This window comes from Asterias amurensis, chromosome 17, assembly GCF_032118995.1.
Source record: "Asterias amurensis chromosome 17, ASM3211899v1".
NCBI lineage: Eukaryota > Metazoa > Echinodermata > Asteroidea > Forcipulatida > Asteriidae > Asterias > Asterias amurensis.
In genome coordinates this window covers 11,812,533-11,839,293 of record NC_092664.1, presented here as the reverse complement: position 1 = coordinate 11,839,293, position 26,761 = coordinate 11,812,533, and the positions used below count along the sequence as shown (strand labels likewise).

The 26,761-nt window shown below is 39.6% G+C and overlaps 1 protein-coding gene across 10 annotated transcripts in view; it reads right to left on the bottom strand.

The window, feature by feature from the left end:
- Positions 1 to 26,761, bottom strand: part of LOC139949598 (uncharacterized) — a 100,580-nt gene that overhangs the window by 26,777 nt on the left and 47,042 nt on the right. For 8 of the 10 annotated variants that reach the window (XM_071948010.1, XM_071948015.1, XM_071948017.1 and 5 more), the window contains 3 exons: positions 6,927 to 7,067; positions 2,487 to 2,668; positions 630 to 724 (listed from right to left, as the gene is read on the bottom strand). In XM_071948010.1, coding sequence (XP_071804111.1) covers positions 630 to 724; positions 2,487 to 2,668; positions 6,927 to 6,994 — 345 coding nt within the window. In that variant the 5' untranslated portion in view covers positions 6,995 to 7,067. Of the gene's footprint in view, positions 1 to 629; positions 725 to 2,486; positions 2,669 to 6,926; positions 7,068 to 10,099; positions 10,226 to 21,557; positions 22,035 to 26,761 lie in introns of those variants that run through there. The other 2 variants (XM_071948012.1, XM_071948013.1) reach the window with 2 other exon arrangements.

Sequence of the window (26,761 nt, the reverse complement as noted above, 5' to 3'; positions counted from 1 at the left end):
ACATATGCATAAAATAATAAACCTGTGAAGATTTGAGCTCAATTGGTCGTCGAAGTTGCGAGATAACTATGAAAGAAAAAACAACCATGCCCATGGCCATGTTATCAGAATGCCAGCCTACAGGCTGCCCAACCTGGTCTACTACAATGACTTCAACACTCAACAGTGCTTGAAGGCGCAAATTCAGGATGATGCCGACATTCCACTTCATGAGGCAGAGCATTTAGCTACAAATAGACCTGAATGGGAACAATCTTCCATGGAGGCCAAGGGACACCCAGTCCTAAGCAGCTAAGTAGACCTCATAGCCCTCATAGCCCTTCGTTCTTCTTCACTTTCATCAGCTACCCGACGCCTTCACTCTTCTTCAATAGCTCATTTCCAGCTTTCCCCGGGACCCCGCACCATGACACGCTATGGCGATTGGGCCTTTTCAGTCATAGCTCCAACACTTTGGAACAAGCTGCCCCCCTACACTCACACAGCTCCTTCATTGGACACTTTCAAATCTCAACTTAAAACCCATCTGTTTTGTCAATCTGGTTATAGCGCTTAGAAACATCCGTATTTAGCGCTCTATATTTGTTGTAACTATTATTATTATTTAAGTAGTAAGTATAAGAACAAACCTCCAATAAGATGGTACTCAGTGAATCTCCAGACAGCATTCCTGGCTTGCTGGATGAAACATGGCTGTGTTGGACTTCACTACCTTGCTCCAGGTCTGTACAATAAGAGGTCAAAGATCAATTAGAGGTCAAAGATCAATTAAAGGTCATCTTCCAGCAGGCTTGAATCCTTGATTCTGATAAGCCGATCCATGGCAACAAGGAATGTGATATAAACAATTGCCACGCAAAAAATAGTATTGATTAGCAAGATCGGGTTACCAGCCCTACAATTTTTGCTTAGCAAAGAAACGTGTCAAGCAGTATTTTTTGCTTAACAACTTTATGAAATTGGACCTTAATTAGCTGAAAGGTTGCATGCCTGGGCTCGATTTCATAAAGCTGGTTAAGCACAAAAAGTAGCTAAGCGACCAAGAGTATGCTTGAATAAGGTTACCAGCCAAACTACCATGTAACATGGACAATTTGGGACTGGTATCCCACTCATTCCTGCTTAGAACACAATTGTTAAAGGCAGTGGACAATATTGGTAGTTACTCGAAATAAGTATCAGCATAAAACCTCACTTGGTTACGAGTAATGGGGAGAGGTTGATAGTATAAAACATTGTGAGAAACGGCTCCCTCTAAAAAGACGTAGTTCAAATTTTCACAGGTTTGTTATTTTATGCATGAGATACACCAAGTGAGAAGACTGGTCTTTGACAATTTTAGTGTCCAGTGTCTTTAACCAACATTGTCTGTTGGAGCAGCTCCATGAAATTGGGCCCTGTGGCTGATTTTACAAAGCAATAAAATCCATCACAAGACAAATTGTCAGTATTACAAGAGTGATTTGTATTGTGACATCACACTAACCTACATCCGACATGTTCGATTGATTTGCAGTTAACTGTTCAAGATCAACCTGAGCTCTTTGTGAAATCTGCCCCTGTTCTTAAAACTGACTTTCTGAACAGACATTCAAGTGTTTTGGGGTCAAGAATGATAGCCGTCGTACATAACATCGAGTGAAAATGGTGTTTCATTACAAAGCATCACTTTAGAAACAAAGGCATTGAAATGATAATTTCAGGACATTTCCAGACGAATAAGGTTTAATGATCGAGTTGATCACTTTCTTATGATAAAACAGCCTGGAATTTCATCTTTGAGAGGGCCAGGTTGTTTTTCGTTTTGCAAAGTGGCACTTCAATTGGAAAAAATTAAAACTGTGCAGACCAATTCAAACTATGCAGGACGAATGGCATATATTCCCGGATGTGATAAAAATACCATTGAGAGCACCCTCACACGGTCAAAAATACGGCGCATTCTAGAGCAGTGTCTTATGTACCAACTAACATGACTTAAGCCCAGATCATACTTCCTGCGAATGCGATACGAACTTGACATGATTGTGACTTCACAATTTTCCTTTCGCACACGATATTCGCACACGATATTCGCAAGTGAGTTGAGCAGAGTTGAACTGCTGCGAATTATTTGTTGCAAATTTGTGACATCAACCATCGCTTCGCATGCTCAGGAAGTGTGAACCGGGCTTAAGGGTAAAACTCAAACTAATATTCTTTATCCCCGATGAAAATTTAAGCTCTCAAGACAAATCAGACAAAGAGGGATGCGTTTTGCTGGACACTGCTACAGGGGCAAAGACGAACCAGTGTCCAATATTGTTCTGTGTATCCCTAAGCATGGGATGAGGAAACCTGGTAGACCTGCACTAAACGTACACTGACATTGTTAAAAAGGACACGGGTCTGAAATCAGAAGATTTCAAGTCGCCAATGGGGGACAGAAAGGCACAGGGAACCATCGTGATTCGAGGACATCACTCGACTTAAAGCAAGCAATTTACCTTGCTGTTGTTGCAGGCGTATCCCCTTGATCTTATTGACAGAGTCTAGAAGGAAGGCCCGTTTATCTGGAAGCATGTTCAGAGACTCCGGGTTGTTCAAGTTAGCCGTTATCAGCTCAGCGAGCTCCTCCAGGTACGATGTCTCCTGCTCACGACGTCGTTTCTCTCCGAGAAACTTGGAACTGCAGATGGATAAAAAGACAGTAGGGAAATATTAATGAATAGAAATTAATGGATCATGTTGCCTTGGATCGGTAGAGTTGGTCTTTGATACACATTTGAAACTGTTTACGTTGTTGTTGCCAGGAATATATTAAGCTTAAATAAAATAAAAAAAAATAAAAAAAATTGTTTTGTTTAGGCTGAGTAGTACAAGCCAACAGGTAAAAAGCTTGCAAAGGTGTTTTACGAAACACTACCATGAATGTGTCTAGACTTCATTGTATTAAACATGACTATTTTAGGATACCCTGGATGAACAAAAAAAAGAGTATTTTACCGTTTGTTGCAAGATTCTTTCTACTTGATTTTGTTTTGTTCTGTTGTATTTTGGGGGTTTAATTTGCAAAGTGATCGCGAAGTCGAAATGCTGTGATTAGGGCGAAATGTTTTTTTGTCATTCGAGGTTGTACTGACGATTTTTTTTATACTCATTTTTGTTTTATGATACGGCAGTTACACGTGTAACCGACCGTTTCAGAAACGGTTACACGTTTACTAAAAGTTACCGTAAGCACACACAGGCTTAATGCAGTCTTACATCTTAAAGACACAGGAATGGGGACACTGAGATTCGGAAAGAAACTGAAGGACCTAAGGTCTGCTCTATGAGGACAAGAAGCAGTGGATATAAAAAGTGATGAAGGACTGATGGTAACTGTAGGATGTTTCTTCTACAGTGTGGCCCCAAAACAGATTACTGTACATACATGATAATGAACGTCATTCCATACCTTTAAGGGGGGGCCATGTGTACTTTATGTAACGGAACATCGCCTGAATTCAAGTGTGCAATGCACTTTTGCGAACGCGCACAAAAACTGTACTTGAAAAAGGTACAGCACGGATTTGATGCAACCTACTACCAGTCAGGAAATGCCCACAGCGCTGTTTGGCCTTTACCATTCCCCTGAGTACTCAGTTACAGAACCTCACTTCCTATGCCTCTGTACATAGGATCTCACCTGTGTGTGAAGCAAGCATTCCCCCCCCCCCCTCGGATCAAAGCACACCGGATGATTTTCACTGTAGCGGGGAACCATGCTACACCGGTAACCAGTGTCGCCAGATCAATCCTGCATGGATAGCATGGCATGTCGAGGATGTGACACAAGGGGGGGGGGTCAGTTGAGGTGTAGGAGGAGGAGGGGGGGGGGCAGAAGGCCAGGGACCGCTTTTAAGTTGTCCTCTTGCATGATTGGCTAGCCAGGGTAGATAGTGATAATACCCCGATACAGGATGACAGTTTATATGTGGTGAATCATGAATGGAACAGTTGCCGCCGGATTGCAGGATATACAGTGGAATATAAGCGTAAATACAACAGCCACATGGATGACATAATCAGATTACTGCAAAAATCCTGACCCCTCCCCCCTCTCAAAGAAAAAACAAACAGGACTCAAACCCTCACTCTGCTGATCAAACACCAGAGCTTGAATCCGTGCTCTTTCCCGCTCGGCCATGCCCCTGCCCATAATGCAATGCTGAAGCCAACCACCTAACGCACAAATAATTGCAACTTTTTGATTTTTTTTTTTTTTTATGAGACGGTGTCACCATTAGATTCTAACTCCAAGTGAATCAACGGAAACAAGAGCTTATGGATAAGTCTCTGCACATGTTCCAGATTAATGGTCCTCCAGTCTCATGTACATGTACACCCATGACTTGCCTCTAAATCTCAGCCTTTTCCTGGGAGAGGATTTGGGTACCATCCGTTACTCACCTAAGTGGCTCATTGCAGGGGAGGAAATGGGAGTATGAGTGCGAGTCTCAGCTGTTAAATGGTTTCAGGATTCTTAAAGCCACTGGACACGTTTGGTATTCTCACTTCGTGTGTCCCAACTTATGCATTAAATAACGAACCTGTGACACTTTGGACTCAATTGGTCATCTAAGTTGGGGAAAAAAATAATGACAAACAAAAAAACACCCTTGTTGCATAATTTTGTGTGCTTTCAGATGCCTAATAAAAGGCTTTATTTGAGTGGAAGTGTCGTGGCCGAGCGGTTAAGAGCACCGAATTCAAACTCTGGTGTTTCTGATCAGCAGAGTGTGGGTTCGAATCCCCAGCCGTGACACTGTGTCCTTGAGCAAGACACTTAACCATTGCTTCGTCCTTCGGATGGGACGTAAAGCCGTTGGTCCCATGTGTTGTGTAACGCATGTAAAAGAACCCAGTGCACTTATCGAAAAGAGAAGGGGTTCGCCCCGGTGTTCCTGGTTGTGGCTGCTATATGCGCCGTAGCACCTTGTAAACCCTTAAAAGGTGCTAAATAATTGGGTCTCAGAATTCATCACTGCAATTACCTATATTTCTGAAAGTTTGTATATACTCAGCACCTTGAGTACCTTGTTTGGTAGATACGTGCGCTATATAAGACTTCGATATTATTATTATTATTATTGAGTGAGAAATTACCTCCTCAAAAACTCTGTTACTTCAGAGGGAGCCATTTCTCACAATGTTTTATGTACAAGTACTCTCAACAGCTCTGTATTGCTCATTTTTACCAAGTCAGTCAATTATTTTGAGTAATTACCAATAGTGTCCACACGTTTGGTAATAAATCCAACTTTAGCATGAAAACCTACTTGGAAATGAGCAATGGAGAGCTGTTGATAGTGCAAAACATTGTGAGAAACAGCTTCTTCTGAAGAAAAACAGTTTTGAGAAAGGGGTAACCTCTGACTAATATTTGAATCTGATAAAAGACTTGACTTCTAAGGCATCTGAAAGCTGACAAATTCATGCAACAAGAAAGCTTTTCCTTTCATTATTTTGTGCATCTTCTATGACCAGTAAGCCCAAATATTCACAGATTTGTTATTTTATGCGTATATTGGGATACACCAAGTGTGAATACTGATCTTTGACAATTACCAAATATGTCCAAAGATGTTTAAAGGCAGTGGACACTATTGGTAATTACTCAAAATAATCATTAGCATAAAACCTTACTTGGTAACGAGTAATGGGGAGAGGTTGATGGTATAAAACATTGTGAGAAACGGCTCCCTCTGAAGTAACGTAGTTTTCGAGAGAGAAGTAATCTCCCACGAATTTGATTTCGAGACCTCAAGTTTAGAATTTGAGGTCTCGAAATCAAGCATCTAAAAGAACACAACTTCGTGTGACAAGGGTGTTTTTTTTCTTTCATAGTTATCTCGCAACTCCGACGACCAATTGAGCACAAATTTTCACAGGTTTGTTATTTTATGCGTATGTTGACATACAGCAAGTGAGAAGACTGGTCTTAGACAATTACCAATAGTGTCCACTGGCTTTAACTATAACCATGGTTAAACCTTTGTGTAGTTACATACATGTATATCTACCGCATTTATTTATTCGTCTATTTAGTGCTGTTATCCTGTTTTGTTTTATATTGTTGTAACAGCCACATCCACCACAAGCCTCAGCTTTTAGGATGAATGTGGAAATAAATGTTATATTGATTGATTGATTGATTGATTGATTGATTGATTGATTGATTGATTGATTGATTGATTGATTGATTGATAGCATGTCAGGGCTCCAATTTTACGCTAGACCGCGGGCCCGAGGCCAGCACTCCAGCCGAGGGCGCCCTACTGATATAAAGTCACGTGGAAATAGGTCCATGTTGATGGTCTGACGTTTCAACCCTAGCAGAGTTCTTCTCGAAGGCTACAAGGTTGATAAAGACACTGCTAGGGTCGAATCGTCAGGCCATTAACTATCTTTTTAGTCTAAACCACAGGGCTGTTTGGTTGGTAAGGCAATTTTCGTTTTATTACTTGGATTACGGAATCGCCGCCAATAACCGTATTTTGGAAAAATTTTTAAAAAAATCCCGCCCAAAAAAGTCAATTGTGTGTTAAAAAAACCCACAAAAAACAACACACCAATCGTGTACACAAATGCCACCAATCGTGGATACTCGCGCTCTGCGCCAAGCCGGCAGCAATCTTTTTCTGTATTCATTAGCACCCCATACAAAATACTGCATTTACATTCTGTACCACAGAGAGTTGAGTGTGCTTGTAAAACACATGTCTTTTCTGAAGGTATGTACAATCCTTTTTTTTTTTCTTTTTTTTTTCTTCTTTTTCCCGGTCCCTGCTCATTTTTGTAGCTTTAGAAATCCGTAATCCAAGTCTTCAAGAATAAATGACCTAAGCAGTTTGCAACAGCTAATTCTATTTTTTTGAAAAAGAGGTCTCTATTAGACATACCCAGGTCCCTTCTCGGGCCTTTTCCGTCGTCGAGGATTCTGGTTATTCATAGCGCCCCCTGCACTCATGCTTCACAGTGACGAAAAAGCGTAGCACCTACATGTACATATGGAGGTGTAGACAACGACGTGTAGACAAAACCTGCACATCAGAAAAAACAATAAGGCAAGAAACGTTAATTATTTGTTTATTAATGGTTTGTTCATTAGAATAAATAAAAAAATAAAAAAATAAAAAAAGGGTGGCACCATTCAAACTTTTAATCGTTAAGAAACCAGAAGAATGCTTTTGAATCAATCGTTCTAATCATATGCACAATATACCTGTACATTGTACTCGCAATCAATTTTACGCGCAAACTTAATCAGTCATTTGCGATTTGCATGAGTTTCATTTCAGCAAACGCCGAAAACAATTAATGAAATATACCAACAAAACGACAGACTAAACAACAACAATAACAGAACTATTAGGTGACAATTACCGCGGTCGCTGTTGTTACGTAATTTACTGCGACAACAGAAAGTGCATCCTATGTAACAAAAAAACTCTGGAAAAATAGAAGAGGGATCGGATGTCGAGCAGCAGGAAAAAATAACTGCACGCATAGGCTGGCTACATTAGGTGAAAAGGCTGAACCAGCTTGTTATAAGCGGTGGTTTAGAGCGCAAGGAATAGCCAACAACAAACAAATAATTAAATGCAGCTCAATTCTGACAATCACATCCAAGCCTTTGATAAAACACAAGTAGAATTGGCAATACAGGGATATGACTCTTACTTGATAACTACACAATATTTTTTATACTGCACAGTCCCGATAAAAAAAACCTTGTTGAGGACAGATCAACTCTACCAAATTATTTGTTGAAAATTTGTGACGTCAAAATTTGTATCACATTTGCAGGAAGGGATTTACAGTGTCATAGTATTGTGTCCACCATATCACAAAATGACCTACGGCAAAATCATAGGCTCTTTTATGAAACCCCGACTGCGGCTTTGGATTCGGCTTCAAGCTCCATCCTTGCGCCTGCCTACATGTATGCAAAACACGCACAATTGTCAAAACAACCGCGGGGCCAGGCTAGCCTAAACCGAATCCAAATCTGAAGCCCTGGTTTCGAAAAGTGACATAGTCTGCTAAGCATATTTGTTTTATAAAAATGCTTTGCTATTTTTTTGTAGCTCGGTGAAATCGGGACCATTATGCAGAGCAAGACAATTTTGGCTCACCAGCCAAAACCTAAATGAATACTTGATATCCAACTGGTTATTTTGCGATAGAAACCAATAGTTTTGCAAGCAACATTGAAAAAACCCACAACCCAAACATAATTGTTAAAACACAGAATCATAGGCCTAGAATGTTTATGTAAATATGTCAAATACTGCTGCCATATACATTGTATAGTACACAGAAATGATGCTGCCATACAGCAATGAATAAAATATCTGTTAACATAAACACATTCCACGGTAACGTCTGATTATTTTTCCACAGTGTTACCCTTTCACCTTTTTCCCTACTCCTGCACTATCCATCGTTATTAATTTCATCCTCAACTGGTGCGGCGATTTAAAGGGTTTCTCAGTTTGAAATGTTGTTGAATCTCTTTCCCTAAAACCTCATTCACTTGCAGGGTATGATTTTTAAATATGTTCCGCTGAGGTTTGAATTCAACTCAAATATTTTGGTAAGAAATTACTTCTTTCTCACAAAATACGCTACTTCAGAGGGAGCCGTTTTTCACAATGTTTGATACTATCACAAACTCTCCATTGCTCGCTACCAAGTAAGTTTTTATTCTAACAATTATTTTAAGTACATGTAATTACCAATAGATGCAATCTGAGCATCTAGTCTACTAAAACAAAATTAATGTTGGGTGCAACTATAGCATTGTATTCATTTTTGTTTACCCCCATTTATACAGATGTGTGGAGGCAGTACTTTCCCGAGTTCTGTGAAAACGATTCAGACATATTACTCGGGTGGGATTCAAACCCCCGACCTTCTGCAACTCTAGAGCAGTGTCATTACCACAGGCCTGATACTTCACGGAGGCAACGGAGGCGATTGCCTCCGTTGCCCCTTGCCATTGCCTTGGTGCCCTTGAAATGCTCCAGTAGAAATTTACAATTTCCTCATAGGGTGCCCTTTGCCAAAGAGAAAATGCCTTGGTGCCCTTGCCCTTTCAAAAATGAAGCATACAGCCCTGTTACCAACTAGACCACCGAGATTGCCTGGTGGCCGTAGCTAGAGGTAGTTCGAATCCTACGTTTTAGCAGGATGTACATGTGCTGCAATGATCACCAGAGTAATATGCCTGTGATTTTTTTTCCACAGAACTCAAGAAAGTAAGGAGTCTACATTACACACATTCGTGTAATATATGGGTCAAACCAAAATGAATATATTCTATTCTTTATCACTGATAATAACATTATAATAATTGTGGCTTCTTACATAGCGCACATGTCCGTCACTCAATGACGCTCCTGGCGCTGTAACAAAAAGTATTTCCCACAAGATGTCCTGAGACAGCACCATGTAATGTTTTACAAGGTGCTGTGGCGCAATTTGCTGCCAATCAGACCAGGAACACCGGGGCGAACCCCACTCTTTTCGATAAGTGCACTGGGTTCTGTTACATGTACATGCGTTACACATTCCATGGGACCAACCGCTTTACCTCCCATCAGAAGGACGAAGCAATTGTTAAGTGTCTTGCTATTAGGACACAAGTGTCATGGCTGGGGTATTTGAACCCACGCTCTGCTGATCAGAAACACCAGACTTTGAATTTGCTGCTCTTAACTGCTCGGCCACGCCACTTTCACAAATGTAACAACTATATAGCATAGTTAGTACCAACCATTGAGTTGTATATATAAGAACTAGAGGGTGCACGGGTGATGCTTCTTGCACAAACGCGATGGAGATACGCGCGCGCCATTCTGTACGCACATTGAATAAGAAACACACATTGGAGTTTGTGTTTACTGAACGCTAGACGATGCTGTTTTTTTCAACTTACAAAATGGCCGCACAAACACGCTAAGCAATGCCTGTTTGTTCAACTTAGAAAATGGCCAATTGCGCGCATGCCGGGTTGCGTGTAACGGCCAGTGCGCCCTCTAGTTCTTATATATAACTCTATGGTACCTACCTAAAATGCCCAGTAATGATGGCACATGATCATGATGGCCCCTGTGTGGGTGCTTCTATAACAAATACCCATTCTTGGAAACACACCCTGCACAAGTACGACTGTCAGTGTGTAACTGCCTTTTACAATACACAACAAAATACACTGAAGTTCAACATTCAAGGTCCATATATTGCCAGACTTTGCCACAGCTGCTAGTAACTACAACATAAATCACCACAACCCTTGGCTGTGTGCACTGAGGAATGCATAGTTTGTGTAACAGAACACATGTGTACACTCACTAAACCAATGGAGGTGGCCTAGCTATGACCTTAAACCAGTACACAGACAGTCTTTAGAAATGCAACTGCCATCTATGTACATGCAAAATGGGTGGGTACCAATTCCCTGCTTGGTGATAGTGCCAGCTCTTGTGTTGTGGGGAAAAACAACTCGCTCAATAGTACATTGAAGCTGGTGGCTGACTAGCCCAATTTCATAGAGCTGCTGAAAGCACCAAAAATGGCCAAGTACAACAAAATTATACAAACGGAAATGCTATCCCACATTATAATTTGTGACTCGGGTATCCAGCTCATTTCTGCTTAGCAGACAAAATGTTAAGCATTCTGTTTCAGCAGCTCTATGAAATTGGGCCCTGATCATACAATTTACACATGTGCAGGCCTTCATGGTTGTTGGAGAATTTCCCAGGAAATGGTTTCTCGCATTCCAACCAGCCGTTTTGGATTATGTGACAAACAAATTACAACATTTCACTTTCCATGACTATGGAATGAACTTTTAGAAGGGGAAGTGCAGCATTCTCCTGATGACGAACACAGCGCACTGTGCCAAACGCCAAGTAAATTCTTCCAAGAAAAACACACTCACTAAAGAGATTCAAAACACAGAGTCACTACTCCTCAAGCCTGGGCGACTAGTGCGAAAGTGTTGTAATCGCGACTATTGATTGCTTAGTCGAGTCGCGACTACTATTTTTCAACTACTTGGTTAATTGTGCTGCCACAACTACTACAACCAATAGACGCGACTACTTCAAAAATAGTCGCGACTATCTGTTTGGCGAACCAATTGTGTCGCTCAGGACTATTTACAACAACATAATTTACTTACGAAACACAATCAGATGCAGTAACAGAATCCTTCAATTCTTTTAGTGGGAACTTTACTGCCGCAAACATTATGCCACATTTTGGTAATTAAAAACTAGTCAAGACTAGAGTCGAAGTCCCGACTTTTTGAGGTCTGACTATTCAAGGAGTAAATTTCACTAGTGGCCCTAAATTACAAAAATCTTCGCTGATGTTTTCTAAAAATCAAGAACAGCTTTTCACAAAACAAATTACAAAACTCCTTTTTGGGCGTACCATTGAAAGGGATTTCAATTCTAGCCACATGCACACTATTAAGTCCTGCTTTTTGAAAAAAAGAGGAGTGGTCATATTATTTTTATATTGGCCAGTCGACAAATTTTCAAAGATAACGGCTGGGCTATTTTTTCCCAATCATTTTATACTCTCTTGAGATCAAACATTTAGTGGATAAAGCCCCCCCCCTTCCCAAACGATGTTAGCATCCAGACAAAAGGGCCTTTTTTTTTTACTATTAAAAATGCTGGTCCAAACAATTTTAAAGAAAATGGCTGTGTTTTTTTTCTTCTTCAAAAAAGTATTTTTCAAAGATTAGTTAAATGTATCCTTTTTTTTAAATAGCCTTCGAGAAAGACTCTGCTAGGGTCGAAACGTTAGGCCATTAACTATTTTTTGCTTTTTTTAAATAAATAAAGAAAAGGGGGCCTCTAAAAAGGAAGTGGGAGGTGACGCTAAACATATTTTTATTTTATTTGGCCAGGCCTAATAGAAGCTCTAGCTCCTTATTTACAATCTCTCTCTCTTTCAGTCGCTGACATTTCACCGTGACATTTAAAAAACCAATACTTTTTTCCCTTTCAAAAGTGCGAATTTACATAAATGGAGATGGCAGCGTACAAAGCCACGTTATTGCCAATCTGCCGCACAGTGAAGTACTGCGGTGAGATAATGCCATAATAGGATGGTCGGTCCTCCATCACCGAGCCTACATTACATACGTCCCTGGTCAAAAGTACATGCCTATATGATATGAAGTCAAAGTACATGTAGCGGAATTCAAGTTTGAGGGAAAAATTTAAAGATCCAGGAATTCTTCTGGGAACTTAGGGTGTTTTTTTTTTTAAGGCAAAGTATTATCTTTGGTTTTTGGAACCGTTGGATTGTTTTTTAACAGATGGGAAGACAATGAATGCTCTAGAATTCCAAGGGTAGTGGGTTTGAATCCCACTCGAGTAGTGTAGCTAGTAATTCTTTTTCACAGGGCTCGCGAAAGTACTGAGTACTACGCTTGGGCGATACCACGATATTATCGAATATCGCGATACTAATTTGGAAACAATTTCAAAATCGGATCGATTAGATTTTAATGAAATATCGATATATCGCGATATCAATTAAGTATCGCAATATCGCGATGTATTTCCTAGCTGAGACATCTAGAGTGAAACCACAAGAATAGGTCACTAGAACACCTCTCTTATAATGCTATGACTGTCTCTTCTACAACTTTCACTGGGAGTTTGAAGACTGATGATGTCAAATTTAATTAATCGCGATTATATCGAATATCGCGATATATTGTGGGCGATATATCGTGAATAAAATAAATTGATATCGCCCAAGCTTACTGAGTACACAGTGCTAACACACATTGGTGTATATTGGTTAAACCAAAATTAATATTCTATAAATATTGTTTTTGAGATATCGCTGAATTTGTAGAGAGGTTTTGTCTATGCAGGAAGAATGATATGCCAAGGTAGCAGGATTACACAAACATTTTATGGAAAAACATTTCTCAGATTGAAATGTGGTTGAATCCCTAGCTCTCTCGTAAACCATATTCCTTTGAAGGGAATTGTTTCTCAAAATGTTACACATAATCAACAGCTGACAGTGGCAATGTAAGTTTTTGTGGTCAAGAGGAATTACCAAAGGTAATACCCTCCCTTTAAATCACCATTGATCAGCACTGACTTTAAAGGGGCAAACTGCATAAAAAATCTCTCAAAATGTTTGGAATTACTCCTGATCTTTTTTTCATGAGTTGTTCATGCACCTACATTTAAGTGCTTTCTAATTAATACTAATTGATTAAACCACCGAGTTTACAAATTGTGAAGTCAATTTTTTTTTTCTACCCAGTCATGCCAGGAGCAAACCATGTTCGGTCATGAAATTAAACGAAAAAATATATATTACATGTGAATAATTTTATTGTACATTTAAAATAACTTTCCAACCATTATTAATGTCAAAACAAATGCTTCTCAAAGACCAAAATGCCAAATCCTAAGGCAATTTATCCCTTTAAGAAACCTTTTAAATCATGAACAGTCGGATTTCATAAAAACGTCTTTTGAACTGACAATTTTATTTGTGAAGTTTTGGTCTGAGGACAGCAAATAGCTCTCCTCGTTAATTTAATGAGAGTAATTGATAAATTCTGTAATGAACAAACTTAGGGTTGGGTCTTTTATTTTTAAAGGACGTTGATTGGGTGGAGCCCGATGGGCATATGAACCATCTAAGGTTCGCAAACCCTATGGGGAATAAATGTCATTTTCTTCTGACATTGAATAACACTGAATCGGAAAAAAAAAGGTTGAACTTGGCAAGCATCATGAATAAGGAAACAGCCCATAACAAGCTATTTATGAGCTCAGAATCCCGATGCAAAATGTACATGCATCGGCAAAACAATGTAGAGGAAGCTTGTTATGAATCAATCTTAGAAACCTAGATAACTAGCATAACATTACAGGCATGTATGCTTTACTTTTGAAAGGGGCAAGCGCACCAATATTTCTCCTTAGTAAAGGGCACCCTAAGAGGAAGTTGTCCATTTCTACTGGAGCATTCTAAGGGCACCAAGGCAATGACCAGGGTAACTGAGGCTGTGGCCTCCATAAACGGACCTGGAGTCGATTTCACAAAGAGTTGGGTCTAGTCCTAACTTAGGACTAGTCCTAGGAGATATACAAATTGCATGGATAGTCCTAAGTTAGGACGAGTAACTGCATGGTCCTAACTCGAGATAAGACTAGTCCTAACTCTTTGTGAAATCCACCCCTGGACAAACCTTAAATACAAATTCATAAATACCTAGGACAGTTTCGCTATTCCTATTGGTGGAGAGCGCGTCACGTTGGTGTGTATAAACCGTTGTTTATGACTAGTAAAAAGTGTAAAAACATGGGCGTGACACGCGAGCTTGCACCTGTTGTTATAAGACAGTTTCTTCATTCCTATTGGTCAAGAGCAACGGCTGAAACAGTTGTACCACATCACGTGATACACGCGACGCGCACAGCATTCCCTTATAAGGAGTTGTTCACCCGAGGGCGGCGGAGGGCTTTACCATTTCATAGCTGGAGGGGTGTTGTGTTGAAAGAAATCATTGAACAATTATAATTTTTGCATTTACATGTATCTTACTTTTTGACCAAAAAAGGTGGATGTTTTTGACCGAAAAGGTTACGAATGGAAATCAAAGTGTGTTGAATTGGTTTTCAACTAGTCGTTTAAACCCGCCGAGGCCTGGTTCTTGATAATTTACCTCGACTTCGTCTCGGTAAAATTGTCAAGAACCAGGCCTCATTGAGATTAAACCACTAGTTGAAAACCTCTTCACCACACATTGATTCCCTTCTTATAACTTTCAGTTGTATAATATTATTCATGAATAAATAATTGGAACGTGAAACTCTGTCTGAGATTAACAATAATATTTTACATAATCCTGAATGTACAAGTGAGTGTGGTACCAATTGCAACAATGTAAACTGTATGGAATGTTGGCTGGCAACTTATATTTGCTAAGTAAACTTTTCCTGTGCTTAGCAGGTTTTGGTGCATACAGGCTTTATGAAAGTGGGCCATGGCCAGTAACCATTGACAGGGAACCAGTGCTTTGCACAGCTATAAGTCAGTCCTTTGTAATTTCACTGGTAATTCTTTTCAACTTATAAGTGCATAAAACCATTCTGCACAGTAACTACATGTGAAAACATTAGTAATGGGGACCCTGGTTGTATCAGAGTTTGTTGACCTATAGACACCTCACAATGCAGTTGCAGGTAGGTCCTGATAGAGACACAATGGCTGTTTATACCAGGCCACTATAGGCAGGTCAGAGGTCAACAATGGCTATTTACCAGACCACTACACAACAGATAGGCAGGGCAGAGGTCAAAAGCCCTGACCAGTCTAACAAAAACAACCACACAGTGAGTAGGATTTGAAACTTTGCACGGTGGAAATACATAGAAAGGTTAAACACCATTTAACGATGATCTCTCAATGAGTTGGGGTGGTTCTGAAAAAAAAAAAACAGTGGTTTCAACTCAGAGTATTGATCGGCATGCACTGGTCCTCTTCATGAGAAAAGCACACAGTGAGTTATCTTTCAAGACTTGTTTGTGGGAACAACATTCGTTAGAACACATAATACAGGCCTGATGTTTCAATTTTTTAAAAAGAGGCAGTAGCACCAAGGCGCTTGCTCCTAAGGCCAAATAAAAAATATAAAAAATAATTTGTTTGTTTGTTTAATCTATCTTTTCAAAAGGACTGGCCTAGGAGCTTTTCCTGAATCTAACGTGATGCTCTTGAACACGTGTAACCGCCTGTTTCATAACACAATATAAGTGAATGCCTACCAGCAAACCTTAGTGTAATCCGACCCTGTTAATAGTGTTAACACAGGTCCTCATGCAACAAATAGGTGAGAAAACAGAATTAGCTGTTGCAAACAACTTACCAACCAAATGGACCGAGAGTATAAATGCAAAAAATAGTTAATGGCCTGACGTTTCGACCCTAGCAGAGTCTTTCTCGAAGGCTAAATGACAACACAACAAACATGAACAGGTAACTAAGTGAAACATAAGCAGTGAAGTCAGGTCCTCATGCAACAAATAGGTATAACATAAGTTTGCTATGGGTTCAAACTAAAGAATTGGTGGCCTGTTTGATTTGAAATACTAAGCGGCCATCTTGAAAAAAATAATAAATAATAAATAAAAAGGCCCTTAGCATCCTCCTCTTTTTTTTTTAATCCGGACGATCAACTGGTTTTTTATTTTTATTTTTTGCCTAATAGGACATGTAAATTTCTATTGGAACATCTTAAAGCGAGACAGTGACTTGGGTCAGGTGACTTGGTCTAAGAAAAGCATTGGTGACCACTTGATATGAAATGCATGGTTAGAAAGATGTTTTAGAAGTAGAATTAATGATCCACAAAAATATGCCACGAAGTTGCACAGTTTTCCTATATCGGCACTCCAATTTGTGAAAATGGCTGACCGTGTTAGTTTGCAAAGTAAAAGGAAAACCATGCTGCAACTTCTACATACATGTTAAAGCGAAACAGAATAGTAGTAATAATATTAACAATTAACTCGAAGGCTTGATAAATAATCACAAAAACAGGACAACATTTAGGCATCATAGGGTGAAGCAGAAGCTTTTGTTCCCAATCCTACCGACAGACACTACAATAAACAAACACATTAACGGACTAACAACACTGACTAAAATGTCCAGTACATTAGGAACTAAGACAAGACATCATCTAGAAATAAGTCTATTAATTTTGGTTTTTACCCATACACCGATGTGTGTTAGCACTGTATACTCCTTACTTTCCCCCGAGTCCTGTGAAAAAATGTCACAGGCATGTTACTCGGGTGGGATTCAAACCCATGACCCTTGCAATTCTAGAGCAGTGTCTTACCAACTAGACTACCGGGGTTGCCCGGTAACTAGAGGCAGTTCTAATCCTATGTTTTGGCAGCGGGTACCGCACTGATATAATAGATGTTAAATTTGCATCGGGGATAAAGAATATTAATTCTGGTTTTTACCCATACACCGAGTACTCAGTACTAGAAATAAGTCACTACTTTACAACTGGTTCAAAAGGTAATTAATAACATGTGAAAAGGTAGAAAGTGAAGTTTTCCCGACCAAAAAAGGTTCTAAATTCCAGAGCAGGTCAGGAAATTAAGGGAGTTGATGACAAGCCAAAGTCCCTTTAAAGGCACTGGACACGTTTGATGTCAAAGACTTGTATTCTCATTTGGTGTAACAACGTACAAAAACAAGCATTTAATATAACAAATCTATTAAAATTTTTACTCAATTGGTCATCAAAGTTGCAAGAAAGCAATGAATGAAAAAACACCCTTATTGCACAAACTTGTATGCTTTCAGCCAGATGCCGAATTAAAGGCTTCAGAACTTTTAAAATTTGAGTGAGAAATTAAATCTTTCTCAAAAAAAAAAAAAACTACATTACTTCAGAGGGAGCCATTTTCACAATGTTTTATACTACCAACCGCTCTCCAATGCTCCTCACTAATTAAGTTTTTATGCTAACAATTATTTTGAGTAATTACCAATAGTGTGCAGTGCCTTTAAGCTCTCTACCACTGACCTGACAGTCACATGCCAGACATGCTTGCTTGGTAGTGTAATACCATAACTGTGTATAAATCATGCCCTTACTGTCTATTGCCTCTGGCTGGAAGAGAAGGGGACATTAAGGGGGTCTGTCCATGTTCGTGATGACTCTGAAAAATAATGGCAATAACAAACTTTGGCCTGAAACTTCATGGAGGCAACGAAGGCAATTGCCTCCATGTCCCCTGGTCATGCCTCGGTGCCCTTGAAATGCTACATTTACTATGTCCTCATAGGGTGCCCTTTACCATACATTGATGCCCGTGCCATTTCAAAAAACGAAGCATACAGACCTGAAAACTTATGTGGTAAGAAGTACACCAGCTTTGGATAATGAATTTTGATTGAGAAACTTTTCACTTCAAGTACAATACAGTTTTATATGGAAAAATATATCAGTTTTTATCACCAAATATTTGAAATAAGAATTGTGTATTCTTGTGTAGGGATTATTATGCCTGCGAAATGCAGAGTTTCGGCGATATCTCAAAAATGCAACCATCTTTTGAAATGTAATTTCCACAGGTAAAATTTTGTTTGTATTACTACATCCTAGGCCTAGGATTTTTTTGTTTAAGTCAACCGGTCCCTAAAACCAAAGGTAAACATTGCCATCAAACTTGTCTGGTACCTTGACTTCCTGAAATAAATTCTCAGTTTTATCCCCAAAATTATGAATATATGTAAGAAGTGTTTTGTATTTTCTTATAGGGATTATTATTCCTCCGTGGACATATTCAATCTCAAAAATTGATATCTAAAATACACGAACACCTTTTGAAAATAAATTTTTGCGGGTTAATTTTTTTGCTAAATTTATAAGAAAAATAAAAAAAATAAAACAGTTCCGAAAACCAAAGGTCTATTATGGCCATTAAACATGTCTGGTACCTTGACTTCCTGAAATAAATTATTATTTTTAAAGTCACTGCTGCAAGCACGTTTGAGATTGGGCCCGACAAACATGATAAAAGCCAAAAGAATATTCTGCATCCGAGATGCAAATTACAAAAAACAACTTGCACTATTTTGCACTATTTCGCAATAGAGAGGAGTCAATGAAGGAAGCTAAATGTTTAGATGTTATATACAAAACAGTAGGAGGAAAACTCCACAGAATTATTCCAGGGAAAACCCATGCAGTCAGGTAGCGGCTGAGCAGTCACATAGTGCCCCTGGTGGGACTCGAACTGGGGTCCTAGAGGAGACTGGAAGGTGAGGAAAGATACAGGACTGATACTTCACGGAGGCAAGGAAGGCGATAGCCTCCACGCCCCCTGGTCATTGCCTTGGTGCCCTTGAAATTAACAATTTCATAGGGTGCATTTTACCAAGGAGAAAATGCCTTGGTGCTCTTAGCATACAGGCATTAAAATATTGTACTTTTTTACAAGGGCAATTCTACAAATAGACTGCCAAAACAACTATGTCGGTTCAACATCACACACCAACATGATGTACTGTACATGAGGTCAGTAGTTGAATTGTGCAGAGCATCATAATACAGAGTTCCCAGAAACACAGTGACATGATCCCAAGCCTCCAGCAAAGTAAGCTGAATTGAGTCATAAGATCAATCAATTACCACAGGGGGGTTGAGTTTGTGGAAATCCCAGGCCATTTATGGATTCCTGACAGAACCGTTATCGCTAATGAATTATATGCTGAAATGAGAAGAGATTGAACCAATATACCAAGGGGAATGGGGTAGGGGGTACAACCCCACTCCCAGTGGTGTGTGAACTTGCAGCGGCATTTATAAATCCCAGGCCATTTATGGATTCCCTGACAGAATCGTTATCACTAATGAATTATACGCTGAAATGAGAAGAGATTGAACAAATATACCAAGGAAATAGGGTAGGTGGTACAACCCCATTCCCAGTGGTGTGCGAACTTGCAGCGCCATTGATAAATCCCAGGCCATTTATGGATTTCCTGACAGAATGTTATCACCGATGAATTATATGCTGAAATGAGAAGAGATTGAACCAATATACCAAGGGGAATGGGGTATGGGGTACAACCCCACTCCCAGTGGTGTGTGAACTTGCAGCGCCATTTATAAATCCCAGGCCATTTATGGATTCCCTGACAGAACCGTTATCACTAATGAATTATACGCTGAAATGAGAAGAGATTGAACCAATATACCAAGGGGAATGGGGTATGGGGTACAACCCCACTCCCAGTGGTGTGCGAACTTGCAGCGCCATTGATAAATCCCAGGCCATTTATGGATTTCCTGACAGAATGTTATCACCGATGAATTATATGCTGAAATGAGAAGAGATTGAACAAATATACCAAGGAAATAGGGTAGGGGGTACAACCCCATTCCCAGTGGTGTGTGAACTTGCAGCGCCATTTATAAATCCCAGGCCATGTACAAACATGTACATGGATTCCCTGACAGAACTGTTATATCTGATGAATTAAACGCTGAAATGAGAAGAGAATGAACAAATACGGGGAATGATTTCGTCCAGCAACTGTGCTTGGCAAAATATCTCGACTGGAAAGTTTGTATGCTAAGTGTGAGTTAGCAAAATGATGATTTTTTATTAGCTTCTGAAACAATTTGCGGAGCATTTTGCTCAGCTACAAATGTACAATAAAGGGAAATCGTTCACTTAAATATACTGTGAAATTGGAGAAATGGGGGTAGGTACAACCTCATTCTCAGTGATGTACATGTATGATCTGGGTGAGCCATTTATTTCTTTTTTCAGCATCCTTGAATGCAAACCCAAGACCCGAGCTGATGACAACGTTGAAAGAAAACCGTACAATATGGAACCGTACAATATGGTTTATAACTTCGTGTGACAAGGGTGTTTTTTTCTGTCATTGTTATCTCGCAACTTCGATGACCGATTTAAGCTCAAATTTTCACAGGTTTGTTATTTAATGCATTTAATGTTGAGATACAGCAAGTGAGAAGACTGGTCTTTGACAATTACCAATAGTGTCCAGTGTCTTTAAAGTAGTTTGCAACAGCTAATTCCATTTTCTCCAATTTTTAAACACAGTGTACCAAACTGTGGTGTTCATCCAACCCCCCCCCCCCCCCCCCCTCCATGACCCTGGCCTCTGTTGCCCTGGTCTTGATCCTCATTGCAAAGGTTTACACTTTTTATTCAACAGAAGTGCGGTGCCCATGCATTGCAAAATATAAATGACCTTGCCCTCTCAAAGATAAAAATTCCAGTTCTTGTCAGTATAGGGAGTACAGATAAACAAACATGCCTGCACATTTGTACCTGCCACCAAACCATAATGCATAGGGCAAGGAGTGCTTTGTACATGTATGTACTCCACAATAGACAGGCATTGTACATCAAAACATAATTTGTACAGAAAGGCTGCTGCCTATACTAACCCTTGAGTTTCATTCATATGTTTGTACAGCTTTAGTTATAAAACTCAACTGCAAAGTACATTTTTATCAGTTAAATAGTTAAAATTATACTACTACATTACTATGCATGTGTACATACTTTAGTGTACACATAAAGGCATACAGGCCCCCCATACACTGAACCATAATAGGTGTACTTTCCTCAACTGCAAAGTACATTTTTATCAGTTACAAACAGTTAAAAACAGTTAAAATTCTACTACATGTACTACATTACTATGCATGATGTACATGTTTAGTGTACACATAAACGCATACAGGCCCCCCACACACTGAACCATAATACGTGTACTTTTCTGTATGATTCACAATTGCTATTTACTTGTTCACCACCCACTACCACCTACATGTAGGTACACCAATGACCCTGTCCCATGTATGAAATAAGACTCAAAAGTCGACCATTTCTTATAAATCTACAACAACAAAACACCAGCAATGTGCAAGGAAATAAAAGTGTACACATACTCACATTAACATTCCCAACAGCATCAACCCACAGCGCAATGGCACACAATCTATATCCAGAGTGCATGTAATTCCAGTACACAGTACAGCCCGGAGAGGCTAGACGAAGGCAGTGGATTCACTCCACCTTGCACAATACCCTGCCATATTGCTGTAAACACTATACAGGTCCTGTATTAGGGTATATAATACGTACTGGTACGTACACAGGGTACTATACGCTGCCGCTGTATGGAGTGTGTATGGTTTCCCCCAGTATGCGTACAGTGTTTATCATACCTCAGCGTAGCATCCATGCAGAACCATCCAAATGCATTATGAGATTTAGCAGAGTGCATGGGTTAGTGCAGGGTATTCACTGTGTCCTTTGCACTGTACAAACGTACAGTAGGCTACTCTGTGGTGCAGTCACATGTACAGTACTCAGTACATGTAGGTCTCTGCGTTCGTAAACATGTTCTAATTCAAAGAACACAACAAGTCTGCATGTACAGTACACTCAGTGCATTTCAGTGCGTACACTTAACAGTGTAGGCCGATGTAAACAAGAACAATACTGTTTCATTTTACTAGTATGTACAACATTTGTATGTGTACACTATGTTCAGTTGCAGCATAGTGGTATAGGCCTACATGTACATGATAATCAACTATGCACTCATTTTAAGAACGTGAGAATGATATTGTACATGTACATGTACACTACCCATTCCTCCATGTACACAGCATTTACATGAGGAGGGAACATGCTATTTTTGATTACCACAAGAGTGACCTTGTACTTTTCAGGGAACTTCTGGAAAGCAAAACACTACATTATTATTGTCAGGCCTGTGAGTGGACCCTTACAAAAAGAGCTTAAAAAAAAATACATTATGTGAGAATGATCGTGAAACGTCAAGTGAGCGCGCGTCACGCATTTACATGTATGCTGTTCGAATTGGGACACCCCATAAATCCAGTAACTAGGTTTATCTCACATTATTGTTATTTTACATTATTGTTGCCATTAGCTTATATAAGGCATGCCAAGCTTATATATAAGGGAATAACACACACACAAAAAGACAACAACAAAATTGAAAAAAAAAAAAAAAAAATGAAAAAAAAAAAACGAATGAAAAAAAAGGACAAGTTAGTTTTTACCCGATTACTAAAAAGGCACATTTCCGCTTTAAAGGGGAGATATCACAGGTCTGTATTGTACACTGGTATAGGGCATGTTCACAACAGTAGTTAACTTGGCTGACAAGGCATGGTGGTGATTAGCTGTTCTCGGCACTGTGTCATCAGCCTAGTAAATGTAGTACTCGATTACGGAATTTTGGTTTGTAACCTTTTAGCAGCAAGTAGAGTCGGTCAACGAAGTTGCACGATTTTTTGAGTTTGCAAAAGTAAAAGGTAAAACCATGCAATTTTGAGGCATATTTGTGTGGATAAATATTCTACTTTTAAAAATCTTTCTAACCATGCATCTTATACTAAATGGTTTCAAACGTTTTTCATTGACCAACTCGCTCATTGACCAACTTGCAAGGCAACATGTCGCTTTAATGACAGGTCTTCACTAAAGCCCCTTTCACACGAGAGCAATTAAGCAAAGGTCCCTTGCTTAATTGTAGCATGGTTGTAAAATTGTACAAAATGTCCTCAGGTGAAAGGGCAACAATTTTAGTACTGTCCAAGGTCCCTTGTATAGAATCTAGTCAAATATTGCTCCATTTCACAACCATGCTAACATTAAAAGCAAGGGACACCTGTTAAATTGCGGTCGTGTGAATAGGGCTTTAAGTAGCAACCCATCTCCCTAGTATCTAGGTCTACTGGTATTAACATCTTACACAACCAAACAGTCCAGGAAGTACATGTCGAAGACAGATTCCATGGCCTACTTCTCCTCTATGGATGTGGGTCGCGCTCAGGTCATTCGATACTAGCACCTTAATCCAATCTATGTTTAGTAATGGCTCGGGTTTGAACCATCTGACAGGCCTGACCCCATTACACAGTACAGATGATCACATTCACAAAGCCTGCCGCCCGCCATCGCCCGCCACTGCGCGACCGTGTTAGCGGGAGTACATCGTGTACCATATAGGTTAATTAGTATGATGTGAAAGTCTTCGCTCCCAATCAGGGCATGGGTAGGCACATGACTTCTTCAGAGAACTCCAGCGCCCAATTTCATAGAGCTGCTTATAATATAAGCACAACAAAATTGAACAGGCCTACGTATGATACTTCACGGAGGCATCGAAGGCAATTGCCTCTGTGGTCCGTGCCCCTGTTCATTATTGCCTTGGTGCTTTCGATGTGCTCCAGTAGAAATTTACAACTTCCTCATAAGGTGCCCTTTACCAAGGAGAAAATGCCTTGATGCCCTTGCCCTTTCAAACACAAAGCATACAGGCCTGATTGAGCTTACCAGGAAAGGTTACCAGCCAAAGCACAAGCACCATTTTTGAAGGGTATCCTGCTCATTTATGCTTAGCAGAGAGATGTTAAGCAATGAATTTTGCTTAAGCAGCTTTATCAAACTAGGCCCTGGTCATTGGGCTATAGTTAATGCATTTGCAACTAGCGTGATTAGCTTTTGCACATTATTTTGTATTTAATTACTCCTTTATTTCAATTCAACTCTTTTGTACTGATCTTATTTACATTGTCTGAATGTTATTAAATCACCACAAAACCAGAGGTTTGGACATTAATGGTCTTATAAATCCTGATTCATAGAAATACGATACAATTTTGACGTCACAGCCCTGTTTTTTGCTACGAATGTTTCGCAGAACTTTAGCACATTTCAACTCTTCCGAATTATTCATTGCAAAATGAAAACGTCAAAAACTATTGTATTGCCTTCCCATCGCAGGAAGTATGAAACAGGCTTTAGGCAATGTGTACAACTTTAAGCCTGCAATGGTAGGTTCACACCTTAAAAGTCAACTTTAGCAAAAAGGAGATATGTTTAAAAAAAATTGTAATCAGAAAAAAAAAAAACACCTGACAAATCACAGTTGCACAGAGTCCCAATGTAAAGGCCTCGTCACACAGGGCAATGTTTACTGGCAAATTGAAGGGAATCAACTCTACTGCATGCAAAAGGATCACATCGGTGAAACGGTCAGATATTTTTCTTATACTATAAAATTATGTACTTCCCCCAAAGAAAATTATGCAGAACTTAACATGAACTTTTGTTTTCTTCTTGAAACTAGCTGCCTGTTAAAACAAACAAAAAATATTTATTTTTATTTTCTTGTCTCGTGTGCTAAATTCAGACCTTTAACTACGCTCTTGAAGGGGCACAGCAATTTTCCTCTTGGCACTTCTATGTATTTGGAAAATATGAATTTGTATTAAAACTTTGCAAAGGGCACCACTGCAAAAGAACAGGGCACCTCAGCAAATGCCTAATGGTTTCTGTTGAAGCCTGCAAGTTGTCAGCTGAGCAAAGATAACCTTAGCGGCTGAGAGTTGTGGGGAGAATGAGCCAAAAGCCAGGGACCGGCTCGAAGTAGGAAGGAGGTATGGTCCAATTGCATTCCATCTACGGATATGAGGCCATTATAAGGCTTGTTTAAACCACCCGGAGCATGCATACAAGTGTACAGCGGTTAAGGGACTAGGAGGGCTTCTGGAAGACTTCCTGGGTCACTGCACTTTCCACTGAAATGACAAAGTGTTGTTCTCCCCTGGAGCAAGCTACATTTTCGTGTAGTCTTGAAATAACTCACTACATGTACGTATCTCCATGACAACTTTCCTTGTGGCTAATTTGCATGCAACGTATTCCAGGATGTGATACATGTTTTAACAATACAATTCAAACAAAAAGATTACACAAACGAAATCGTACTTTTGGGGAGCGAAAGCGTATCTTGAGGGGCACCAGTTGCAATGATGTTAACTGTATGGTACTACTACTAACGTGTTTTTTTGGCTGATAGCCTTTTTCCCGATAAGCTTTTTTTTTTCCAGTGCTATTAGTGGCACAGTTTTGCATTACGTGTAACCAAGTAAGTTTTTATGCTGACAACTATTTTGAGTGATTAACAACACATCCTTAAAGACACTGGACACTATTGGTAATTGTCAAAGACCAGTCTTCTCACTTGGTGTATCTCAACAAATATGCATTAAATAACAAACCTGTGATAATTTGAGCTCAATTATTGGTCGTTGAAGTTGCGAGAAAAACACCCTTGTCACACAAAGTTGTGTCAGATGCTTGATTTCAAGACCTCAAAATCTAATTCTGAGGTCTCAAAATCAAATTTGTGGAAAATTACTTCTCTTCTCGAAAACTACGTTCCTTCAGAGGGAGTTGTTTCTCAGAATGTTTTATATTATAACACCCTTAAAAATATTCTGCTTTTTCATTGGCTTAGAGCGCATCACATGATATGTCTCCAAGTAGTTTTACTAGAAACGGCAGCCGTGTGATAGTGCATCGTTTGTCATGTGATAGTCCGACGACTATCACACAGCGTGCAGTACCCAGACATCTTCTTACTGACCTTGAACCCAATCAGTTGTGCATCTGTGTATCTGAAACGCGCGTACGAACGTTACGTGTACGAGGATGATAAATAGTCTGTTGGGGCGTTATAAAACAAATATTGACTGCTTTTACTTGTGCAATGGTTAAAACTACGACTCCCTCGGTGATCCCGGACCATTCCATTTTCCCTCGGCCTCCGGGGATCACCTCGGGAGTCGTAGTTTTAACCAAAGCACTCGAAGCAGTCAATATTTGTATACTATCAACAGCTCTCCATTACTCGTTACCAAGTAAGGTTTTGTATGCTGATAATTATTTTGAGTAATTACCAATAGTGTCCACTGCCTTTAATAACAATTCCCCAAAATACGTGTACAAATCATAACTAGGTGCTTATAAAACTACACGTAATATTTTTATCACTAAATTACGCCAGCTGGTTGGACAGGTCCCCAAATACGTTGCGTGATTCTGTTTGTTGCAGAGACATCTGTTAGCTGTAAAAAGCTATGAAGCGGTAAGGTTTGCTGTTCACCTTGTTTTCATTCAGGTTTCAAGGGCATATTAAAATTAACTAATAAATGGTACACACCAGTGGGAAGCTTCAACAGCGATATTGTGGTGGCCATTTTCAGTGCCCAAATGCATGGCTCTGTTTACCATACAGGCCTGGCATCCCTATTTATGGACCAGTGACAAAG